At 42.4% G+C, this 24,606-nt stretch overlaps 1 protein-coding gene across 2 annotated transcripts; it reads right to left on the minus strand.

Moving 5' to 3' along the window:
- Window positions 1-1,224: 1,224 nt before the first annotated feature.
- On the minus strand, window positions 1,225-22,655 carry midn (midnolin). 2 transcript variants are annotated; one of them, XM_056758298.1, is made up of 9 exons: window positions 22,358-22,655; window positions 20,468-20,699; window positions 19,150-19,237; window positions 19,003-19,065; window positions 12,887-13,342; window positions 12,506-12,626; window positions 12,086-12,394; window positions 6,332-6,421; window positions 1,225-4,186 (listed from the first exon to the last, which is right to left on the minus strand). In XM_056758298.1, the coding sequence occupies exons 1-9, from the start codon at window positions 22,431-22,433 to the stop codon at window positions 3,924-3,926; spliced, it is 1,698 nt and encodes a 565-aa protein (XP_056614276.1). In that variant the 5' UTR covers window positions 22,434-22,655; the 3' UTR covers window positions 1,225-3,923. The 2 variants fall into 2 exon arrangements, with proteins under 2 accessions (XP_056614276.1, XP_056614277.1); XM_056758299.1 differs by lacking the exon at window positions 6,332-6,421 and having other exon boundaries at window positions 22,358-22,654.
- Window positions 22,656-24,606: the final 1,951 nt, after the last annotated feature.

Genomic DNA, 24,606 nt, shown 5'->3' on the forward strand with positions numbered 1-24,606 from the left:
TTGAAATTAAATGACGACTTCTATTTTCCTTCAGATGGCTATTTGTTTAATTCAGGGCTCTTCGGGAGAGAGGAAGCGTAAGATGAGTTCACTTTGAAACGGTATGCGTGTGTACAGAACTTGCCTACTGTACAAGCAGTCATGTGCTCACCCTGGATCTGTCATCGCGGCTCATCTTAGCTCCCGGGAGGAGAACGAACTGGTTGACAGATGGGTGGGTGCGTTGGAGTCTCAGCCCGCTGTCAGTCCGCTCGATCCGGCTCTGATCTGGCACCCCTGCGGTTGAGGGAATGCCAGATACATATAAATCTGTACACTTTAAAGCTAGCTTTCATCATCTCAATGCAACCTTGCAGCCTGATCGTAGATGTTCTGTACGTATAGACACCGTATTGGCGGCTGAATTGTTTGGTGAATATTGAGGAATGTAAGACTACCCTATGAACAACCGTTTGTTTTTATAGTTTGAAGACACATTTACATTTTTCGAATGATTTAATTGGTTTATGATCTGAGTATGAAGACATTCTCTGTTCATGTAATTGTTATCAGAAAATGACTTTTTGTCCTATAGATACGTGAAAAGTCAATCATTAAAAGTAGTTTAGAAAAATAATCACATTTAATTAAATGATGGAGCTGCATTTTTTTTCTGGCTGTTAACATGGCAGTCTTACCCTTTCCAATATGGTGGTGGCATTGACACACTGCCGCAACGGGCCAAAGCACTCTCTAGGCATGTTTATGGTTAAAATACCAGGCGACACCCTACCTAGATATGCCTCACGTTAATTATAAACTAAAAATGATGTTATAGTGAAAAAGGCAATGAGCAGGGGAGGTACAACACACAAACATGAAATTCAAAATGAATATGTGCCCATCTCATGCCGCAGCGAACCATCCTGTACAAAATCTAAATGACTTTTTCCCGTTTATCATATACTTATAAAATATGAAGTTTTATTAATTGAGACTACATAAATTATTTGTACTTTTTTTTAATTCATGTTTCAAGAGTATTGGCAAACTTGTTAGGCAGAATTGGTTTAAAAAACTCAATCACAGCCCCGAAATAATAATTTTACTTAATATTTTTATATAGAAATTTCATTTTTAATTTTAAAAAGTACAATCAATGACTTTTTATAATATTAACCGATAACCCATATGCAGATTCAACACTGAAAGACATGGAAAACACTCACACATACACAAAAAAAATCTTATTTTTTCTTTCAATTTATTACCTAAAAAAGAAAAAGGTCCTATCACAAGTCACACTGAAATGTATTGCTTAAGAAAAAAATATATTTAGATATTTTCCTTTTTTTTACTTGATTATTTCCATTATATTCCACAAAAACAAAATGGGGCACGGCAATGCCCTTACGCTTCCGTCCACTTTTAAAAAAATGCACAAAGAAATACATAATTCACAGTTACCATTTTGGTTTCATAAATTATTACAGTCACACATGTGCTACACCGGTCTATAGCTAGAACATTGTAAATTGTTTTTTTTTCAACTCCTTTAATCAGTTTTCATTGGCTACAAGAAAGAACAGGCAACTTAAACGATGTGATTAGAACAAACTATTGAAAATGCCCCCTTCCCTCCCCCTTCAATTCCCCCATCCTAAAACTCAGGTCATCTCCTATGCTTTTTTCAGTTTTCCTTTTTTAATCATTTTACATACAGGTGAGGCACACACAGAGTATATTTCATACATATATAGAAATTAAATAAAGATTTGTTTGGGGGGGAAGGGAGAAATCGTCCATTGAAATCTTTATCGAAGAAGGGAAGTGCATGTTGTCAATGTGTCCTTTAAGGACATCTCAAACTGAGAGTTAGGGCACTTTGTTGCTGTAGCACTGCAGTCAAAACTTTTTTTCAATTAACACGCAAATTTGTTGCTTTTCAGCTTCGTTGTAAGACAGCAGGGTACAAGGGACATAACTGAGCGGAAAAAACATACTGATGGAACCTGAAGCCACGGACAAAATTATACCGGAGCTCACTACAAAAACCTGCATAAATGGAAATAATTTGTTCAAATGTTTTGTACACATTAAAAGGGCAAATATTTAAGGCACCGAAGCCTTGACATAATAGAGCTCCACCTCCTAAACACAAAAGATTGCCCCCCCAAAAAAAGTGATGCCTTTAACAAATACATAGGACGAAAACAACGTAACAATCCCTTTGTTGTCCACCCCTGCGAGCGTTTCAATAATGAACGTTAAGGCCACTTGAACATAAGAAAAGGAAAAGACAAATGTTCCCCTTCAGGTAGGTAATCTCATTGCAAGCTCAGCGAGTGCAATCTTGATGTGGTTTGAGAACATTTTCACGTTTATGTCCAAATAGTCATCGGGGGCAAAAGCTGGTTGCCAACGTCCACGTCAGTCCACAGGTTGATGGGAGCGGGCGGGGGTGTTTGCTCTTGTTTCGTTGTTCCTCAGCGAGTTGCCACAGTCCAGGAATGATCGTCCAGTCCTGTTTTGGTTTGCAACTGATATGTAACATGACGTTTCTAATTAGAAATCCCGAGCAGCTGGGCGAATGTCTGTTTTTTCTTTTTTCACAATGTCATGCTTATCTTTTCAGCACCAGTTTCTCAGTATTATTATTATTTTCTACAAAAAAGGATCAATAATTCACACTTTTGCATGCAAAGAGAAGTCCCATGTAGCAGCAGAACCGTCTGTCTGTGGAACACCTGATGTCAGTGCGTCTACGTACGAGGCACTATTAAGAATGAAAGAGGGGCGGGGAGGGGATACGCTCTGATCGCAGGCGTGTTCGATCTAAAAAACCTGCAAAACACTAGCCAATGAGAATCTTAAATACATTTTGGGTAAGTGTTTAGTCTTCATTGGTAACAGTATTTGCTGATATTAATGGGCCATGTTGTTTTAGTCGAATGCATAAATGAGATATTTCACTTTGGCAGAGTGAGCCATTATAATGCACATTTGTAAACTATTCCTCTGGCACCCCACCACTTTTCTATTATACACATTTGGGAGTAACGGGAGAGATGCAGTGTGTATTTAAATGATTATGTAAGTTTTTCTCTCATCAGATTCATTTCACAGCTTGACTCAAGCCTCGCTGTGTGACTGTAGTTTTTATGTTTGCTTGGTTTGTTTGTATCTATATTTGGAGTTAAAGTAGTAGTTCATTATACTACAACAGACTTTACAAGCCTTGGATGGATCTTATTCATTCATGTCAGCTTACTTTTTGCTTCCTACATCATACCTCTGACTTTACACTGAGCCGTTGAGAAACATCATTTTTAATATTTATACACTAAACATGCACTGTGCCGTGTCCTAGTTATGTTTCGATATCATCCGTTTCAAATCACAGGTGTGTGCAGACGATAAAGAACCTGAATGCTTTGTGGGTAATGCTACATTGTTTCAGAAATCATCATGATTCAAGAACAACAGGAAATAAGAAAAACGACAAAGAAAACCCCCTTCAAAAGATTCTTGAACTATGAATGCCCATTCGGAAAAAAGGGAGGATCACTATCAGATTTTTGTCCGTTCGTCATGCCTGTACGTATCTCCATCTATCGTTCCCCCCGGGGAAAAAAAGAAAAATATATCCCAACACCAATGATGTCTGCTATGCTCATTTGTTTACTTGCAGTCCAAATGCTGTCCGTTCCTAAATCCAATCCGAATCCGACCATCAAAATTAGAAAAATCTGTCTTTTCCAAGATCGTAGTCTATCATGGACGCAAGGTAAAACTTCCTTTGTGTCTATGTGGTCACAGGATGAGGAAAGAAGCCTACGAGGTTGAGCGTGCTTCTCCAATACAGTCTTTGAAAATTCTCCTCTTTAAAATGTAAACCCAGTCGTATCTCTGGCCTCGGTGAAGCTGCTGAAATCTTCGCTGCTTCAGGCCATGATGAATTCTGATTTCATGTCCGCCTTGACGTCGGGCTTCCACACAGAGTCCTCAAAGTCAAGGTCCAGGGAGCCCTCGCTGGACATGCTGCTGTTGCTGTTGCTCCGTCCCGCCTTGCGGTTGGGGAGCCAGTGGTACGGGGCGCGCGAGTCCCGGCGAGCCTTCCTGCGCAGGCGCTTCTGCTGCATGAGAAGCTGCAGCCGTTCCACCTTGCAACGCGTGGCCCGGTTCTCCGTCTGACGCAGTCGATCACCTGAGGAACCAAGAAGAAAGAGAGTTCAAATCTGACCTGTTTCAGATTGTCTAACACCTGCTTGTTCTTGTTGAGAAAAGTCCTATGTAACATTTTGGGTCATCTATATATTCAGAAAATTCATCACAATCATCCATTAAAAATATACAGATTAATTTATCAATTAAATCATTTACTTCCAGGAAACAGACGGCCTGTCCTAAATCAGATGCTTTCTAAAATAAGGAACCTACAATTGACTAGCAGGTAACAAATGATAGTTCACATATGTGTTATAATTTAAGCCTATTTAAAGAAAAATAGCAAAGCCCTTTGAAACAGGAGATTTGGTGCGATATATCAATGAGGAAAAACAAAAAACAAACCAAAATCAAATTCATATGACGATGACCATCTATGCTGTTCGGCAGAGGAAGCACTTCAATTTAATACACATATTTGGTATAGAATGGAATGACTCAGTTCGCTGTTATCAAAAGCAAGGCCCTAAAGTCTAAGTGGTGACATTAATGTTCTCAAAAGAAGAAAAAAAACATACTGTCATTACTCCCACCCTATCTACCCCTCTGTGTGCACTTGGACGTGTCTGTCTCATTCTAAAAAGAACATCCCAGTATGTGGCAACAAGTCTTCTCCGCTCCCTTATCAGAAACGTTTTGTTCGAAATGCCCTGGCAGGCGTGCCCTTGAGATACGCAAGAGAAGAAGTGCTTTCTCACAAAGGAACCCACACGCCTGCAAGAAGACCAACGCCCACGCGTGCATGCGCACATAAATTCCCTAGTGATACGATCTTAACTTTGTTGTTTCTTTAACAGGAAGTGAATACCTTATAATCCCATTTCATTTGAGAAATGGCACAACAGTCAAAGCAAATGGTGGGGGTTTCTTTTCCTTACGTAAGACTATTCCGCCGCTCGACCCTAAACCTTGCGTTTATAAATATATTCACGAGAATGGAAGAGAAACCACAATCTGTTAGCCAGCTCCATTAGGATCTATCCCGGAATTAAATAATGAAACAGCCGGCTAGAATGTCGATAATCCCAAACATAGACTATCTTTCATCGGGCGTGCTCTGCCACACACACACACGCAGCAGCAGTAGCTTTTAACATGGATCGATGGCAAATTAAAAAGACCTATTGATTAAACCTTAGCTCTAGCACAGCAATCCATCTCCAGGCGAGGACACCGCTATTGGCTTTCAATAGAAAATGCAAGCGAATGGAAATTGTAGGCGAAGTGAGCCAGTCCTTTTTCCCCCTTTCTCTTCCTGGCCTGAGCTCTTTGAACCAGTAATCACCCCCCCCCACTATCAAGACCCCCAACCCCCACACAGACACGCTGCACCCCTCCCCATGGCCTCTGGAGAAAAAAACAGACGTGTTGTTGAGAGAGAGACATGCTCTGGAATTCCACCTAGAGCGCTGCAGCGGGACAGGAGGCCGGATGCATATTCTTACTCTTTAATCAATTCTATCCACCTCACCATATCAAAATGAAATCAGATTTCTGTGTGGGTTCAATTTTCCCTTTCCTCAATAGGTTTTTGAGAGTTAAGCTGCCTACGGATGGATTTGTGCTATATATGTAAATCGTATTCATTTGGATATGCATAGAAACAGAAACGCATCTGTCTGTTTAAACAAACCCATAGATCTGATCGTATTTCCACTCCTCTCGGAACCTTGTTAGATTAACTTGATTTGTGGCCTCTTCATGGTTAGAGAACTTATGGTCTCATATAGTTACAATTCAGACCTTCCTACTGAAATCCCATGCATGAGGTCCTACGAGGTGTAAAGTATAAAGAGATAAACGAGTTCATCCAGAAAGGCTCAGAAGAGGGCTGCTATTCTCCTTCATCTGCCCTTTCCAATAAACTCACAACAACTCGAGGCCTCAAAAGTAGGCCAGGCACCTCAACTTGCAGCTTGTCAGCTTTTTTCAGTGCACCAACTGGAGCTGGTTGAAAAAAAACTCACTTCATGAAGCTGCTGTGCCTCATGGGACAAAGCTACAAAAATCAGTAAGAAAGAGCTCATTAGCAGCACTGGGCACGGCTTGCCACTGTTGAGGTATTGTAGGAAGCTCACAATAGCCTCAAAGATGTTAACAAAGCCAAGTTTTTGGCGGACTTTACCAGAGCTTTTTGTTCTTTGTGAGAATCTGTGCCGTCTGCCAATGTCCTTTTCCCCACTGGCCAGTTGCGCCCAGGTCGGATCCAAGGACTCTGTAAAAACATATGACCTTTGGTTTGGTATGGTAAGGATTAGGGATGTGCACTGATGTTCGAATATTTGATCCGCAATAATGATTCAAAAAATAAAACTTATAATCGAAAAAAATTCGAATATTCATATTTTTCACAAGAATAAAAAAACTGCGTCATCACAGGGTTAGAATTGTCTTGTCTTATTTAACGCATCTTCACTTCATCTGTAATGAAGTGAAGGGATGACTTTATTATACACAGAAAATATAAAAAATCATTTGCATGCGTTCCTAAATCTTTGTTCAGTCCGATCGCAAGCTAGTTTAAATATTTTATGTTCACACACAGCGGCCCGACAGATCGCGTGTCACATCACCATATTAAAAGGTTTTAAAAGGTGAGCCACAGAGTTCATTAACATAAAAATATATAACGTATAAAAATACCACCGTAATATTAAATAATTTTGATGAAGAAATAAATTAGGCTAACTAATGCTGATTTCAACAACTTGAAACATTGAAATACTGACAATGAAACGACAAAGAAAACAATATTTATATGCGGTGGTGATCAGCAGGATTAGTACTTCTTCCTTGGATGAGGGTCACGTAATAAACAGGAAAACAGGCACTACAATGGCTCGGTCTAAGCTTTTAGGATCTATTAACAGTCGGCTTAGAGGTATCAAGCCTGTTAACTTTATTAAATCTAAATAAACAAATATTAGTTTTTTTATTAGCTCAAATATTCAAATATAAAATTATTGGAAAATGCCCATCCCTAGTATGGAAGTGGACGTAATCTTCTTACTAACATCCCCTGCAAGCTTCTGATGAATGACGCTTAAGGAAAGACTCAAGCCTCTGTTCATGGGGTTATTATTAGGCTGTAAAAAAAGGCCTCAAGCCTCTTGACAGACCCGTCTAGGCTTGGAGTGCGGAGAAACACAGATAGAATGGCTGGGGTTGGGGGCTGGGATGTGAAGCTAGGATACGCTGGGAACAAAGGCAGGACAAGCGTTGCTCTGCCTCCTCATCCCCTTATGTTCCTAATACCCCTCCCTGAGCTGAGGTTTGGACATGAACAGGGGGTGGGTGAAACACGGAATGATTTCACTGCTAGCAATTGCAAGTCAACTGTGCATCACAACAAGGAGCGAGCTTGGAAGCGGAGACAGCAAAAAAGCCTCTCCCCCCATATCCTTCCTCTTAATTTGTCCTCCTTTTTCGACCAAGCTAAGCCGCTGCATGCTTAGCAGTGTCCTCAGCATGCACTCAACATTCTCTGTCCCGCAGCACAAATTGTGGGGGGGCTAAGATACAAAAAGGGCTTGTGACGAGCAGCCAAGGAGAAATACAAAACAACCCCGCCTCCTGCTGCGCAGCTGTTCGGCCCCCACACAAGATATACACCTGGTCTTCCTATCTGACCCCCACCCCCTACCCCTCACGCCCCCATCCACCCACGCCACTCCTCCTCCGTAAAGCCCCGTGATGGAAACCTCAGAGGGACGTAAAAAAATTAGAAGGCTGCAAATGCAAACAAGGCATGGATGGTGAGGAGATTACACTGAAAATCCCTCTGGAATCCAAAAAGTACAAGCATGCTCGCGAGCAAAAGCTGTCTTTCGAGGGGCATTTCTGAAGAAGCATTACTGCTCATGCTGTTTGAAGGCAAGGAGTTGCTGGTCTATAAGAATTTATCGATCCTTGCATGGAGGGAGTGCTGATGGTCACGTGAGATGGGAAATGGACAGGGGGATGAGAGGAGGAGGGTTTAAGCAGAGAAAGAGCAACGGAGGGGGATTTTTAAAAAATCAATGAGGCTGTTGGCCTGTCTGTAGGTATTAGGTCAGATGAGTGAGGTTTTGGGTAAACATGAAGCCCAACCCGATGTGTCGGCCCACATTGCAGCAATCCGGGAGAGTTTGCAAGCTTCCCTGTGCCATCGATCCATAAAAGATGAGCTTAATTAGTGACTTGTTTGTTTGTTTGCCTTGATAAGTCCTGTGATCCTTTTGAGTCTGGGTGCTGCAATCGTTCTGCATCAAGGAGAGACGTCTTGGCAGCGAGGGAGGAACTACTGCAGAGTTTCAGGAGTCTATAAATGTTTGTCACTCTCTACTCCTCCAAACCTGACATGGTGATAAATGCATTCGCTTCGGCCAACTGAGATACCCCTCCACCTATTCAACCAAATGACACACTTTACCCTCTACAGAAAATCAAAGAGTACTTCTTACAAGCTTCAGTAATGCTAATGTCCAGATGTATTGAGAATAGTAGGTGCTTCTGTGCTATAAGCCAGCTGTAGTTGACTCCTGGAGAGCTGGGAGGCTTGCCAACGCTGCCTCTGGGTATAGAGGAGCACCGAGTGGGTGCGCATCACAGGCCAACCTTTGTGTTTAGCCATCTGCACCTTTAGCTGTTACTAAACCAGGGGAGCAGTCAAAGCCTGACATCTCTATTGCTTCTCAGATGCGGTGGCATCAATGACCCTGCAGGGTGCCGAGGTCTCCAATGACCGCTATTTGCATACTAGGAGCAATAAAAGGTATTGGATATGGCCTGCCACGCCTGATGAGCAGCTATGGATAGTCGGCCTAGGGGAGGAGGGGGGTTCTTACAAGCTTGTTGGCGACGAAGCCGGGAGGGGGATGAATTATTAAACCCCAGGTCTGAGCACCATAGTGACATGGAAAGAGCCTTGGGGCACCTGATTAAGCCGACGCGGAGACAACGCTGTCTCTTTTTGGTTTAGAAAGAGTACTTGGCAGCGTTCACGCAACAGGGAGCTTCAGGACTGAAAGATCTTGACATTTCACATCCCTGCAGTATATACTCAGCAGCCGGGAGCATTTGCTTTCAGTTGGATTGAATGAGCGTGGAATTTGAGCAGTTTTTTACTGCACCCTTGTTCTCTCTTCTTGCTAAAAATACTGCTCCACCCAGGCTCTGTTCAACAGCCCAAACTAAACTAACCTGAGCGGACGGATAGTGCAGAGACAGAAGAAAGCATTCCTTTCCCACCCCCTCTCGGTTTAAGACTTGTTTTGTCCTCATTTTCTTCAGCTCACAGACAAGACCAAGTCTATAGGTCCTCACTAAGCGTCAAGCCAACGTTTGAAATTTTCTCCATCACACTACAAAAGACCCGACTGGTGAATAACTGGACTATTTGTGCACACTAGGTCGAACAAAGGGGGTTATCTGCAGTGGGCAAGGGGGCTGGGAGACCCCGGCGAGCGCAGGAATTTGAGTCATGAATGGCCAACCCTTTTAGGGGGCAGACAACCCCATCCAACACAGACAGAGTTCCTTCAATATGCTCCCCCTAACCCACAAACACTGACCACAGTATCACAGTCTGCCAAAGCCATGAGTACAGAAGAAACCAGGAACAGCGTGCAGAGTTGAATATCTAAACAAATGCGGTTGCGGTATCAAGTTTGTTTAATCAGTAAAGTGAGAAATTGTGATGCACTTTTAAAAGTATTTGACATTTCCCAAAGTGTTCTTAACTCAGAGCTCAGAGAACACAGAGGTATTGATCCCATGTTTTAGACTTAAAGTGATAGTTCAACCAAAAATGAAAATCTGTAATTGTTTACTTGAGATGGTTTTCCTTCTTCTGCATAACACGAAAAATATTTTGAAAGATATTGGTAACAGAACAATGGCCGTACCCATTCATTTCTGTTGTATAGACAAAACCAATACAGTCAATAAAGTCAATTGTTCGGTTGTTTGTTCGGTTATCGACATTCTTCAAAATATTTTTGTTTTGTTTTCTGCAGTAGAAATTCATACAGGTTTGAAATGACAGAGAATGAGTAAATGAATTTTCATTTACGAGTGAACTATCACTTTAAATGACAGAATTCTACATGAATGAACAGTCTATTGTACACTAGACATGGCTGCCATATGCTCAGCTCTGCCCTACGAAAAGAGTAGTAACTTAAATAAACTTTTCTTATTTTTGGTGAGTATTTACAATAATTACAACACTTGCACTATATTTTGCTTAGAAAAATCAAATAAAAATGATTAAGTTATTTTCTGGTCTTTGACCATTCGGCAAAATCTAAACAGTGCTGGTCAAGAAGCACTTCCTGTTTCAGTTCCTTTAACACCACACAAATGTTAGAACAACAAACTGAACATTTGGAATCGAATGAAGTGTCATATAAACGTCTTTCAGACCTCCAACAGTTTTTTAAAGGGAAGTGTTTCTGGACCAGCCTTGTTTACTTCATATTAAACAGACTATAGCTTTCATTGTGCAGACCAATGGAGGGAAGACAGCATATTACCATTACTTGCTTTTAACAGCATGTTATGTTGCTGCGTTCTATAACACTCACTTGACAATGCTTTCATCTGAATCCCTTTATTACGACACAACTCTAACGGACATGCTGAGTAGCAATCTAGTATCGTCCAGAAAATAGCCACAGAGCCCTTCCCTATTTCCTCTCTCACCCACGAGGAAGCGCAAATTTATCAGTAGGCAGTCGCTGGCCGGATAAAAACAACAATTTTATGAATGGACCCCGGGTATTTTTTCCCCCACCTCCCCCTGCTGACTTTTAAACACAATGGGCATTCTCGTCAGGCTCATATTACTTGTTATAATGTCTATTTAAAGGCTACTAAGAAAACAAGCGGCTATTGACTAGCCCTAGCTGATGGGATTGTTTCTGCAGATGAGCCAGAGGTCGTTGGACGGAGAGAGTAGGACCGGTATTACAAACCATTGTGGGAGCGGAACAAAGGGCAAAGGGGACTGATTGCATAGGTTGAGGAGGGGGAGGAAGCTGGGTGAGCACATGGGCTGTATATACAATTTCTAAGACGTGTATGTTTCCCTGTCCCATCGTTCCAACGGAGTGACCGAAGTTATTTCAACCCAGTAGCAGATGATATGTTTTCATATTCTGCGGTGTTAGCCTGGTATGCTTTTAATCTAGTCTGGATTGATAACAGCCCTGCGCTTTGAACAGTGCTAGGATAATATTTCTTCATTATCTCTCTACTCTCCAACAGCAGTGTTTCATGATAGAGCAGTTCAATTTCCTCCTCAGCGCTGAAGCGAGCTGCCCCAGATAATCAGTTTTTACCAGACAGAGCGAGGGTACCTGGCACACGTCTGCGAGCGCTATCTTCCTCTGCTATCTCTCTCGCTCTGGCTCTCTGCCTCCTTCCTCTTGGTAACAGAGTAGTCCACCCCCATTCTTTGCTTCACAGGAAAGCGGACACCGTCAGCATATAGACAAAGCCAGACATGCTGTGGCAGCTGAAGCATGACTGCTGAGGCCTAAAGAACAAGCCTACTGGGGGAAGGTACTGGATCCAAAGTTTCTTAACCTTTCTTGCCTTCAACATCTTTAGTCTTCCTTATCATGCCACGGCTGGACCTTCTGAATAATTGAATTCTCTCGACTCTTAAACCTTTCAGCTACCATAAAGCCTGTGCTATGCTTTGTTTTTCTGCCTGCTGCACAGTCAAGCATTCTAGCTTTTTAAAGTATACTCAATTGGCCATAAGCCTTTGTGGATGCATGTGAGGCATGCACACTACAACTACTTCAATTGTAACCACATGTGGAAAAATGAAGCAAATTTTGGTTAAGCCACTCACTAATAAACACATTCCGAGACGTCACCAAAAACTCACCAGAAGGCTTGCACATGCGGAACGGGCTCTGGCACTTTACAAGCGGGTGGACGGTCTGCTGGGTCTCGGGAATTGGCATCGTGTTCGGCAGGCCAGATAGTCCAGGGATGTGGGGGGGCGAGGGAGGTGGTGAGGGCGCAGGGGAGCTTGGGGTGCTGCACTGGGTTTGGTAGCGGAGCTGGGTGAGCGATGGTGGCATGCCCTGGTAGTGCCTGGTGGCACTCAAGAGGTCATTTAAGATTTGAAGGATAGTGCCGATGTCCCGCCGGGGACGTCCGGTGCTGTCCTGGCAGTTGGGATGCAAAGTGCCTTAAAGATGGAAAAGCAAAATAAACGTTAGTATGGAACTAAAAACACTGGTTTATAAAAACATTACGGTGTGCTTTTGCACAAATGTAAAAAGCCAAAAATCAAACATACCTGAAAATGTGCCAGAAAACACTCCTGGCGCATGGTTGACGAAACTTTCAATAATAGCGCCTGGTTTGCGGGATCGGGAGGGAGTGTTAGAGTTGCCAGACGTCTTTGTGGTGCAGTTAGCCTGTGGCAGACATTAAAAATATTAAATATTAATAATCCTATCTTAGCAATATTTTTTTTTGCTGGACATTTGTCATATTAGATATATATTTTTATATGTGGCACAAATGTTTGCTTTACAAAATAACTCTAAAAGCTGGAAATAATACTGTAGTTGTAATGTAACCTTTTGACAGCTTGTAATTGCAACAAATTATTATATCCCTTGTCTTCTAGGATTGATATGTAGAGTGAAATATTGCACGTAAAAACAAAGCTCACCTCTGGACAGGAAGGAGTTGGGGCGGGACTGCTTGGAGAGATGGGACAGGCTGAAGATGGCTGCTGGGAGTGGAGAAAACCACCGGGGAGTGAAGAGGGGTGAGGCGGAGGGCTGCAGTGCCCTGAAGCAGAGGTTGGATACATGGGAGGAACTGTTGGGATAGTGGGGGATGGTGGGAAGGCCACTGGGTTGGATGGGAGCGTTGTGTTAGGATGATGAGGGTGTGGATGCGGGTGATGGTGGGGGTTGTGTGACACCCTGGCTGTCCCCGAGGCAGAAGCTCCATGCGAGTGTCCCGTCGTGCCCTCCGAACTTCCGCGTGATATGAGATGCCGATGCTGTAACTGCGGGCCGCCCGAGTGCTGTGCTGCCAACTGCAGTTGGACAAACATCATATGATCGCCTACTCGCAGTGCCAGGGTTAAAGGAGACCGGCCAGACAGGAAGTCGCTGACCTGTGGGCAGAAAATGGAGAGGGGGTGGCTTTAGTAATCCTCTAGCAATGCTTTCAACTGGAAAGGAATTTGACAACATGCCTGAATAAGTGAAGAGCTGTTAATGCCTATTTATGAATAAGCAGAACTATACAAAAGACACACACACATATACACAAAACCACTCTCCCGGTCTTGAACTGTAGCATTCAGCACTCCCACTAAGCACTTCTCCCTGGCCAAGGGCCTGAAAAATCAGCCACAGAAACAGGATACAGACCCACTCTCTTCACAGTCGCATAATAGCTAATTGTTCGAAAGGATAGACCGGAAGGACTTGCCCATTTTAGGAGTACCCAGAAAAGGAGAAGTTGAGCCAAGTTCTGCGGATCTCTGACCTCTCAAAAACAAGGCAAGAAATGCAGAGTGCTCGGCTTGACTTGGCTCTCCAAACACTGGAAACAACCTCCCTCTTGTTCGATCTCAACCCTCAGGCTTGGTTTGTCGCATCTGCTATATTATGGGGTTTGTAAAGGGCAGGCTTGTCTTTAAGTGCCAAGAACCATGAAACAAACCACGGATGTGCAAAGTTCCTAAACCACTTAAACAATTTTCACAGTGAAGAACCAAATGTACCAGAAGAGATTGAGAATGGCGACTGGGAAGATTTCCCCAGCAGATCTGTTCTGCATCCAAGTGTGCTTATGCTGGCTGACCTGTTGTTAACCTTTCGAAATCACTGGGGTCTACACTCCATCGTTTTTTCTCTCTCTCCTGCTCAACTCTTGCTGATCTGTTTTTCCATCGAGCGGCCACTCTAACAGTAGACTGACCTTTGCCGCTCTGTGCGCTTTATTGACAGACCCAAAGAGCCAGCCTCTCTTACTTTTATACACGATTATGATATGACATAATACAATACAGTTGGGCTGTAAGTTCTCTGTAATTACTCTGTTTCCATTAGCTTATAACCACGCCTCTGCAGGCAGGACAATGAACCTCCAAGAACTAATAATTTTAACTGCTAATCCGTTTCATATATATATATATGGGCCTGTGAATTGTCAAGTGAAGAGTGCCAGACCTCACATTAGCCTTGCAGATCAGTCATCACCAAGCCAAAGTATCTAACTGACTCACTTCAAGCCTAGATTCATCCCACATAATGAAAGTGTGTGTGTGAACCCCCACAAACCAGTAAAAGCGTCTCAGAGAAACAGGGACACAATGTGCGAAGACATACCCCGGACGTTGATTTGACTTTGACGAACAAAAGACAAAACATAAATGCTAAACCTGAAACTAAACATTTAGCTGCGGTCCTTCTATCCTTGTATCTCCATATTTAGTGATAATACATGTTTGGTAAATCACTATTTTTCATAGTTTGTCACTAGGTTTTGCAAATATTTAACCAAAAAAAATCTCTAAAAGTGCTTGTCAACTTTGACATCAGTGTGTACTCATTGAAAGAGTAAATTTCCTGAAAAACAGTTCATTTTTATATTTGAAACACATCATGTATGAAAAACATGAAAATGCCACTTGATAGCAAGAACTGTAGACACAGCTCTGAAATGTAATGATTTACAAGCAAACATATTTAAATGATGTAACCTATATTAAATACAAAAAATACTTAAACTAAAAAGTAAAAGTATGCTGATACTGATCCTACAGTCATAAAGTAAACCTAAATTTAAAAACTAAACTTGCAAAATATCTACTGGTGGTTATAAAAAAGGTGAATAAATATTGTATAATGTTACTATAATGTTTAAGTGTTCCTAACATTAAAAACTGTGCAGAAAAACAAGACATATTAACACAACATGATCGTTTACTGGTTGAGGAAAAACACCCTCAGAAATCTTTCTTACACAAATTTTGCAAGCACTGGTGCCAGAAATTCCAGACTACATCTAGATCTGCTGTGGGCGTAACAAGGGTACTACAGAAGCCTTAAGTGTCAACATGTAGGCTATAGCACCTTAAATGGGTCAGGTCCTCAAATGTGACCGCTCATGCTTCTTTGTTCTAAAGGCCACAGGCTTAAGCGTTTCTATCAAGTTCAATGGCACGCTATAAAAGAGCACTTTTGACACTAGCACGAAATTTTTTTTGGGATTACGATTTCAGCTATTAACAACAACATAGCGTAATAATTTTAGATTTGTAACACTTTTTATAAACCGTTCTTATAATAAATCCAGTCTGCAGCATTTCAGCGCATTTGTGCCCAAAACCAGCACAGAAAATTCAACAAGGTATCACATATGGATAAGCCAACCATGCCTTTACACTTCGTCCATTTTGAATGGTTGGGGAGGAATGTTGCTCTGCAGTGTGCTGCGGTTGCTATGCAATGAGGAACGGGTAAAGGAGAGAGAAAGAAAACGGGGATAAGGGAAGACAGGGAGGAGGGCCGGGGGAGAAACCTTGTTGCGAGAGTGAGGGTGTGGAGGGGTGTAGATACTGATGAAATATTCAGCGTGAATATGCCTTTGGCTCTTTCCTCTCCCGACTCTATGGCTGACGGTTTTATTTATTGGGTTTTCTGCTGTTCAAGGAACTCATTTGCAGGAGATATGAATGGCACCGTGCTGACATCATGAAAACCAATTTTGGATGGGTTGAATTAGAAAACAGTCACGCACGACTGTAAAATGACTGGTCACCTATCAAAGGCCTTGGCGAACATGGAAAGTTCAAAACCAGTTTATTAACCCTCACTATCGACCACTGGGTTCTGATCGCGCCGGGGGGGCATCAATACTGTCACACAAAGGGCCATGTAGAGTGTGGATGCAATAACAAGGCCTTTTAAAATAATCAATGGCTTGCATCTTTATCCAAACCTTCAAGAGAAGGCTATCTTCAGAAATCCCACTCGAGGGGGTTTGACCTTCTCAAGGTCTACGTGAGACATGGACATGAAGGAGTCGGTGGTTAAAGGTCAAATTCGATCTGTCAGAAGAATACTAAAACTAAGATCGAAGGTCAGGTGGATCATTTAGAAGAAGATTTTTTCATCTGCAGGTTTGAATCTTTGAGGCCTGCAACGAAACAGACTTTGTCCAGTCTGCCTCATTCTCCCAGACCAGCAAAATATCTGCTATGTGAAAACGCAACACCTTTTTCCTCAGATGACTGAACAGTTAAGTCTGGGTGGCGAGAGACTGAGTAAACGTGTCACACTTGCAACCAGCGCGATTCAGATTATTCACAATCACGGGGGTTCAATAATGACTTTAAGCTTTAAATATCACAGAACAAAAGTCTTATAAAGTGACGTGCCAGAAAGGCTGCGAAGGACAAATATGCAATACTGAAAACAGAATCAACCTAGAACAGAAGAGGAAAGTTCAGCCCTATTATTAAAACCCAGTGGCTCGGTTATTGGCTAATGAGAACTTCCCCACGGCCGCCCCTCCACCCCTTCTCAGTTCAGTCACGAAACCAGGCACTTCAATCACAAAGGCGGGCGGGAAACAGGAACAGTCACGAATCTCTGATTGCTAGTGTTAACTTAGTACCTCTCGGATCGCGAGTGCTCTCTGTGTAAACACGCATATGCACGGCTCTTATCGCTGATCGCGGGGAACGCAAATGAATCTCCCCTCCCATGTGCCCAGCTGTTCACACAGCACCAACACCCGCTTTTTCATTTCAAATATTTACAGAATTAAAAAAAAGTATCGATGTGGCATCCCATTCCTTTTGATCTAAGCGACACATGATCTAACCACTACATTTTATATTGACTCATCGCTGTCGTTACTGGTAATCGCATAAGGACATCATAACCTCGCTGTGGCCAGCTCTCGTCCACCCTTTATTCCTCTGGGAGGGGGGCAGGGTGGGCGTAAATGACGAAAGGGGATAACTCAGAGGTGACTTGCCCTAAATTGTTGGATCCCATTATTCGCATCTGTCCGTTTTCAGACACAATGACAAGCGCCCGGGCCCTATTCTGAAGTGGGTATGTGGGTGTCTAGAGGGTGGGAGTTATGACAGGAGCACATCTCTGAGACCGGGGGAAAGGCGCTTGCTTGTGGAAACAAACTGCTTTGTTATCCCTCGGGTACAAAGCGCTCTACCTGTCTTGAGGAAAAAGTAACTGCTAATTAACAAACGCTGTTGCCGGAAGAATCACACACCAGTCATTATTTCAACTTCATGAGCAACAAAGAACTGCTTGAATACAAAAGTGCCGTTTTAGTGTTCAACGGGACAGCTGATCTATCAACTAAAGAGCAAGCCGGCTATATTTCTTCAATAAACTCGCTTGAAGGCGCCTGCACTGTACCGCTCGTTGTCGTCATTCTCCTACCTCTTTTACGCCAGAAAGGGTAAAACTGGAGACTTACGGAGAGACATGGGAAACCACGACGGCTTTAAATCATAGACCAGAAAAGGCTGTTAGTCTGAAGTAAGAAGGGAAAAAAAGGCATTTCAATAATTGCCCGCCTTTCCTTTCCATAAAACACTCAGTCTGGTCACGAGGAAGTCTGAGATAGATCTTTCCTTGGCAGCCATTCAAGAGCTGCTATATATGTTGTCGTCCACTTTAATTCTACAAGTCCATCTTCTCGCTGTCAACCTTCTCTTGTCCCTTTGTTCGAAACCACATGACTGTCGACAATCAGTACGAATACAGTAGTCACGCACGAGCACCAGTCTAAAAGCCATATCAGTTGCGATGTGTTGACTAATTTCAGTTCTGAAAAAGGAACCCGTCTCATATTTGACAGCATTACTGACTCAAAGATGACTTTAAAAAAAGATGACTCAAAACAATCCAAAATCATGTCTGAAATGGAGCCCTTTCATAACGTCCAGATGACACAGTTAGCTGCAAACAAATAGTACATTAGATCAGAGAAAAAGCACAGTTAGCATTTGCGTGCCCCTGCAAAAGGTTTAGTGATGGGAAATGCCGTAAGCAACAACCTAGTCGCTCTTTACAGTCTAAATAGGTTTTCTATAGAAACACAACACACTGCAGCTGCCTACAGAGGACGTATTGAATGATAAGAGTGATAGGAGTGCACACCCAAACCCAACACAACAACCTGACTTCTCAAAATATCTTAGAGAAAACATAGCGGAAACGTGGCCCCCTTTGTCAGAGTTGCCAGATCTGATTACGGTGCAATGATTGTCAATATCCAGTCATAAACAATCCAATTGACTAAAAGTCACATTAAGTGCCCTTTGATACAGAAATCACGAGGTCTGACCAAATCCATTAGCCGTCAATGAAACCACAAGCTGGGAAGCAACAATCGCTTGCAATCCACCTGACACATTAAAGAGCAGTTTCAAAGATCCTATCAGGTGGAGGTCTCGATGAAAAAGGCTACTAGGTGGGGCTTGCCTCCACTCACAGATGTTGCCAGGAAACTGGACGATGTTGCTTAAAAATTTGCGTTGTAAGTGTTTTGAGGTCTTAAAGTTAAAAGCTTAGAAGGGCATTATATGTATCCCATTACCCTACGTGTCAGTGCAACATCTCGCCAAGGAGAGAGTTCAGAAACATACGAATGATCCCTTAAGAGCCAGCTGGATGTTCTTCGCTGCCCCGGCAATTAGGTTAAGTGTACGAACAACTGTCCGATGTAATAGGCTACTGTAATTCAAACGTCTACTGGAATGACCCTATTAGACTGAAAGCTTACCTGTGTTTCAGTCAGGCTCTCCAAGGCCTGCATTACGGACTGCTCTGGTCTTGACGCTTGAGACTGCGGAGAGAGATACATGACAGGGTTAACTCCTCATGCAATCTCATATGGAAGTTAAATGTTGTATTAGTATACTGCCTTTACCATTAGGCCTGCTTCAACTGTTGGAACCAATGTTAGTTTGCTCCCATCCGTTATACCCAAATCTTGAAGTTTTCCTGAACTCAGGCGTCTACGGAGGAAAAAACAAAGATATTAAGATTTCAGCTCGATAATACATCATCAGCAGGTCGTGCGTTGGCTACAATAGAAAAAATAAGATTAATAAAATCTACATACACATTTACTGAAAAAAAGCACAAGACTCCTAAGTTAATATGTGCCACCATAAACAGAGCAGAAAACAAAGGGTATCTAAGCGGGTATCTTATATATATTAATTAGGCATACCTCTTATATAATGTAGAAAAGTATTTTCCCCAAAAAACACTCCATGTTGACAATACACAGCCCAAATGTATTTTTAACCCACAAATCCCTTAATCAAATCTGTCCTGCTGGCATTAACGTGTACACATGCGCTTGGGCGAAATGTCACCACCTCCCGCCGAACAAAGGGACTGAGCAACTGGCCCGGAGGCTGTAAAACCAAACAGAGAGATTAAGCCACTCTCTTGGTTTCTCGAAAGGATGATGTAATTTGGTGGTGATTATTTGCGAAGGCTTTTCAATCGGTCCAATTGAAAGCGCAAACAATGCGACTGTTAGGGTCATTTGCAAGTGACAAAGAGCCGCTCTCTCACCTCCCGACTCCACCACCCAAGTGTAATTGTTAGGCAATGTTGGAACTGCACTGAAACTAACATTGCCCCATTTTTCTTTAACATTCAGTTAGAATCTTCTAACACGGCAGCGTGAGTCCCACCAGGTTGCTTTATTTGCCAGCATGCGGTTTAAAGAGACAATAACTAATGCCTTGCATAGTCTAATCCGGCAATGTAACCAGTTTCATCAGGAGATTAGGAACTGCTATTCGTATGTACCAATGTGGTCCACACCTCTGAGCCTTTAAACCTAACAAATATCAGATCGAGATGGTTGTGAGGCCATTACAGCATGTTTCATATAATGCCACGTTTCAAGTGCATAGGTTGCATGCACCTCATGCACATGGATGACAATAAATGATTTCCACATCACATTATCGACACCAGATCTCCTTCATTTCTGTTATAGGCTGCCACAGAAATCCTGTGAAACACGGACTGCATTAATATCAGGCGTGCACTAAAATAAACCAGATCTCCAGGATGCAGGTGCTTGCGATCTAAAGAAGGGCTTAAAATCTCCATTAGGAAGCTTATGATTAACTGACCTGCCAAAACCCACCTCCTGACCCGTTCTCTCCCTCCCTGTCATGCCAAACCCGTGCAATCTATCATGCCAGGATGTCCATACTCACGTTTCTTTGTGCAGCAGAGCGAGTCTTTCTTTGGGTACTTTGAGTCTTTGAGAAAGTCTTCGCTTAAGCCCTTCCACGGTCTCTTCTACGGGAAGGGAGAGCTCGAAGCGTGTGCCGGTGGTGGAGTGGATGTATAAATTCATGGGGGGCTCGCCGGAGACGCTCTCGCAGGACGGCGCAGCTCCACGACTGCTGCAGCTCCGGGCGCTCGGATGCGGGTCCATTCGATAGCCTGCGTTATGGAGGAGACAGGGTCGGTGATGCGGGCGAATCTGAGCGGTGTCCTGTCTTTATTTTGGAAAATATTCCCAGAGGTCGTTGCGTGGATTATTCCGATACGATCCTCCGATTGAAATACACACAGGCTCTTCTGTTAGTATTTAAGTCTAGGCTACGGCGCGAGCAGTCCGGACCTCTTTAAACGCGTTTAAAGGCTGTTTTTCTTAATAAAAGACATATTCTGTCAACAGCGGTCCTTTGACAGATGTGGCGAGCGTTCGGGCAACCGTACTGCGGAAACACGGGCGATTTTTACAGCACGGTCCTCATCGCGAAGAGAAACTCCGGCGAAACGCGCATAATAATAACCGTTGTTTCGCCGTATCTCACTTCCACAGTGCTACGAATACACCCACAATAGCTCCGAGGTCCTGCCCAACCAGAGGAGGCGCACGTAATGACGTCTGCGCGAGTAGCTAATGGGAGGACAGCCCGGTCACCCACGTGGAGCCGAGACTCCACCCTCTTTCTCTCCCCCACATCCCTTTCCTCATTAAGGACGAATCCAGTCTGAGTGGGCGAGGTTTAAAGCGGCTTAGAAACGCTGGAGTTCCTGCCCACTCTTACCAATTCCGCACCATTCACGAGGTAAACTCTCAAAGTAACATAATTCGCCCAAATATAACCTCGAATGACAACACTCGGTTGGCCCGCTTCCAAAATACGTCAAGTCTACAGCTGCACATCGACGTTTTTGTGCACGGATAACCACGCACATACAGCAGATTTACATATTGACGTATGCAAATATCAATACACATTATGTAAGCGTTTACGAGGAGCCTGTGATCCGTATGCGGGTGTAGCTCACGTTTGAAAGCGTCTATTACGGTTATCATTATCTCTATTCAAATAGCCCCCCGTAAAAGATAATGTGCTCTTAAGGAAACGTTGCGTCCCAGCCATTCTGTTTAATAAGCATCGCTCCGGGCGATACACCAATTGACACTTACGTCACTCACTATCACGATCTCGTGCCAAATGCCCTTTGAGCTGCAGCAAACGTCTGCATTGAAGACGAGCTCCAAAATAACACAGTTTACCCCCATGATGACAGGACGAAACACTAAGAAATGCGGATTACATGTAAAACTAAATTGCTTTCCAGATTTGCTCTGCGAAACTCACGCCTCCCATGTTATAATGACACAGTGACCAATAAAAATACTCGAGCGCCCACTAGCGGCGAAAAGTCGGTATTCGCCACGCCGATTTCCAAATCGTAAGTATGAAACACGGCATTCCCATAACAATGAACTTTATGTACAAGCATGCCTGGCAAGAAATGAATACCAAAAAAGCAAGCTTGATGTGTTTTTCTACCCTGGTTACATAGTTTAAACTTATTACAAATTATTTGAGAAGTCCAAACCAGGCAAAAGCAAATGAACAAAAAAATGAAGAGATAAATGTGTGCAATGCATTCACGCACACACACACAAAATCACTTTAAACTTAAAATAAATGGTAAACTTAAAGTAATGAAATCCCTCAGTAAAGCGCTTGTAAAACAACAAATCAGATGTGAATGTGACAGTAAATAAAATAACCAAACAGCTACATTTGCAGTTTAGAGCCTTATCCAAATATAACACTCACATCGATACGTACCAATAATTGTGGCGAAAACCCCAAAGTTTCGCGACAACGTTCCCGAATCCTCCACAAGGTTTCCTAACTTTGGCATGTATAGAGAGAACTTTCAATATGGTTTCATTTTTTCCGCAAAGAATGTCCAAAATTTCCACAAAGTCCTTGGGGTTGCGGTATATTGATGTAGCCCGTATGCTCTGTTCAATGGATCAGCGGTCCTGTGCCGGTTTTAAATCCCACGTCTACTTCACCTCTCATGCTATCCACAACTAAACCGTGTGACAGCGTTCATACGTCGGAGTTTAAGTATAACACCTCTTTACAAAGCTGCTCATAGAATGGGCGGACTGTACTTCTTGCGATGTCAGCATGCGATTTAAGGTGGACACCGACTTCCTCGCTTTAAACGTTTGATTGTTGTTTTATTTTAACTTTGCACCAACGAATTAAAGCATCGGATTATTCTATAAGGATATATTTTTTAATAAAAATAAGAGTATACAATAAATTGACAAAATGTTTACGTAGCACTCTTAAGAATCAATACGACCTTAAGAACTGCTAAAGTGTAGAAGGCTTTCGCCGTTGGATGGGCGTGGCCTTGCGCTGACGACATTAGTAGGTAACTGGGCAACCAGTCCATGAAAACACATTGCTAGGATACGACACGGGTCTACGATAAACAACAACTTAGGTGGAATTTTATTCTCAGGAAGTTTGTGGCGCCAGGATATCGGTAAAATGTGAAATATGAAAAGTAGCAGGGTGACAGTCAAATCGTATTTTGTCACGTTGTGTGAAATTGTTTTAATAAAAAACAAAAAATGTGAACATTAGAGCAAACTAAAGAGCCAAATTAAAAAAAAAACGAATTATTCATGTGACGAAAATGTCTGCAGATATAGTAGGTAAGTTATTATTCCCCAAGTTATGTTTCATTTTAAAAGTACGTTTCTGATACATATTTTTTAAAAATTAAACTTCCTCATGTCCTTCAAATCCTTTATATGACTTTGTTATGATTCGTTTTTAATACTATGGGAGGAATTGAATGGGACGTTATACAAAATATCTACTTTTGTGTTCTGCAAGTGAATGTCAAACAGGTTGGAACGACACGAGGGCGAACAAACAATGAAAGAATCTTTGGTCAAAACCATCCATCCATACTTTGTACAGTCTGGTCATAAATAGCAATTTACTGCAACACTTGTTTTTGTTTGGCCACATTCCCGTATATATTCTGTTTCACGCCTTTCTGAACCTGATTTAGAGTTTGTAAATAAAGCAATTATGTCTTTGTACTGTTCTATAGCAGATTACCTGCATTCCCATTCAAGAGACTTCAGTTGAAGAGGCTTTTGCCAATTAAACACCATTGAATGAATCATCAATTATCATTGCTCAATTTCTTTAAATGGAATGGGTGAATGCCAAACGTTTTAAGTGTCATTAATAATGTGTGTGTCTTCAAATATGTGACACGTGTGGGACATATGTGGGCGTTTGTGCATGTGTGGGTGAACAGCATTCCAGGACATCTATGTCACTCCCGTTCCCACTTTTGAGTTTGAGAAATTTTCAACAGTCCGTATCTGTCAATTGTTAATGTGAATGTTGTTTACCCCGATTCCTCTGTTGAATCAGGAGGGGATGCATTAGGGCACGCCTGTGTCAAGGCACAGGGCCGTGATGCACGGGTTTGTTAACAGGAAGTCGGGCAGTGTGGGAATACAAAATTTCACAAGAACCATTTCCACATTAACAAAGTTGCACCTTTCACGTTAATGACCTATGAATCAATAAAGTTATGAGTTATAAGTCTAAACAACCTGATCACTCCCCCAGATGAGTTTCTTCATTAGGGAAGGCATCAGAGTGGGATTTAAACAAATCAAACTCTAGGATTTTATGTAAAACTTGTGGTTTTGTTGAGTGGATTAGCCGATAAGGTGGCAAAAATAAAAAGACACACGTGTGGCCATTCTTACAGGTCAAAAGAATTTTGTGTATACAGTGAGAGATACCAAGCTTTTTCACACCCTTCCATCGGCAGAAAAGGCATTTGTAAGTCAGCATTGTCATTCCATATAATCCAAATTGTTATAAAATGTACTCTATGATGTACATTGTATTGTTGATAAATAGTGATATGGATACTTAATATTTAATCATGGGCCCACAGCTGCAAGTATTTTAGATAATGTCACTATATAAATTATAGTAGCTTTGAGGGCATATTGCTTTAGTTTGCATAAGTAGCCACC

Source organism: Triplophysa dalaica, chromosome 10 (assembly GCF_015846415.1).
Source record: "Triplophysa dalaica isolate WHDGS20190420 chromosome 10, ASM1584641v1, whole genome shotgun sequence".
Taxonomy (NCBI): Eukaryota; Metazoa; Chordata; class Actinopteri; order Cypriniformes; family Nemacheilidae; genus Triplophysa; species Triplophysa dalaica.

What these genes read in the sequence shown, in the direction of transcription:
- midn (XM_056758298.1), bottom strand. Translation starts at nt 22,433, where the DNA reads ATGCCAAAGTTAGGAAACCTTGTGGAGGATTCGGGAACGTTGTCGCGA. An exon ending in CAACTCCTTCCTGTCCAGAG is followed by an intron (nt 12,627 to 12,886) that starts GTGAGCTTTGTT and finishes TGTCTGCCACAG; the next exon opens with GCTAACTGCACCACAAAGAC. An exon ending in CCGCATGTGCAAGCCTTCTG is followed by an intron (nt 6,422 to 12,085) that starts GTGAGTTTTTGG and finishes ATGTTTTTACAG; the next exon opens with AGTCCTTGGATCCGACCTGG.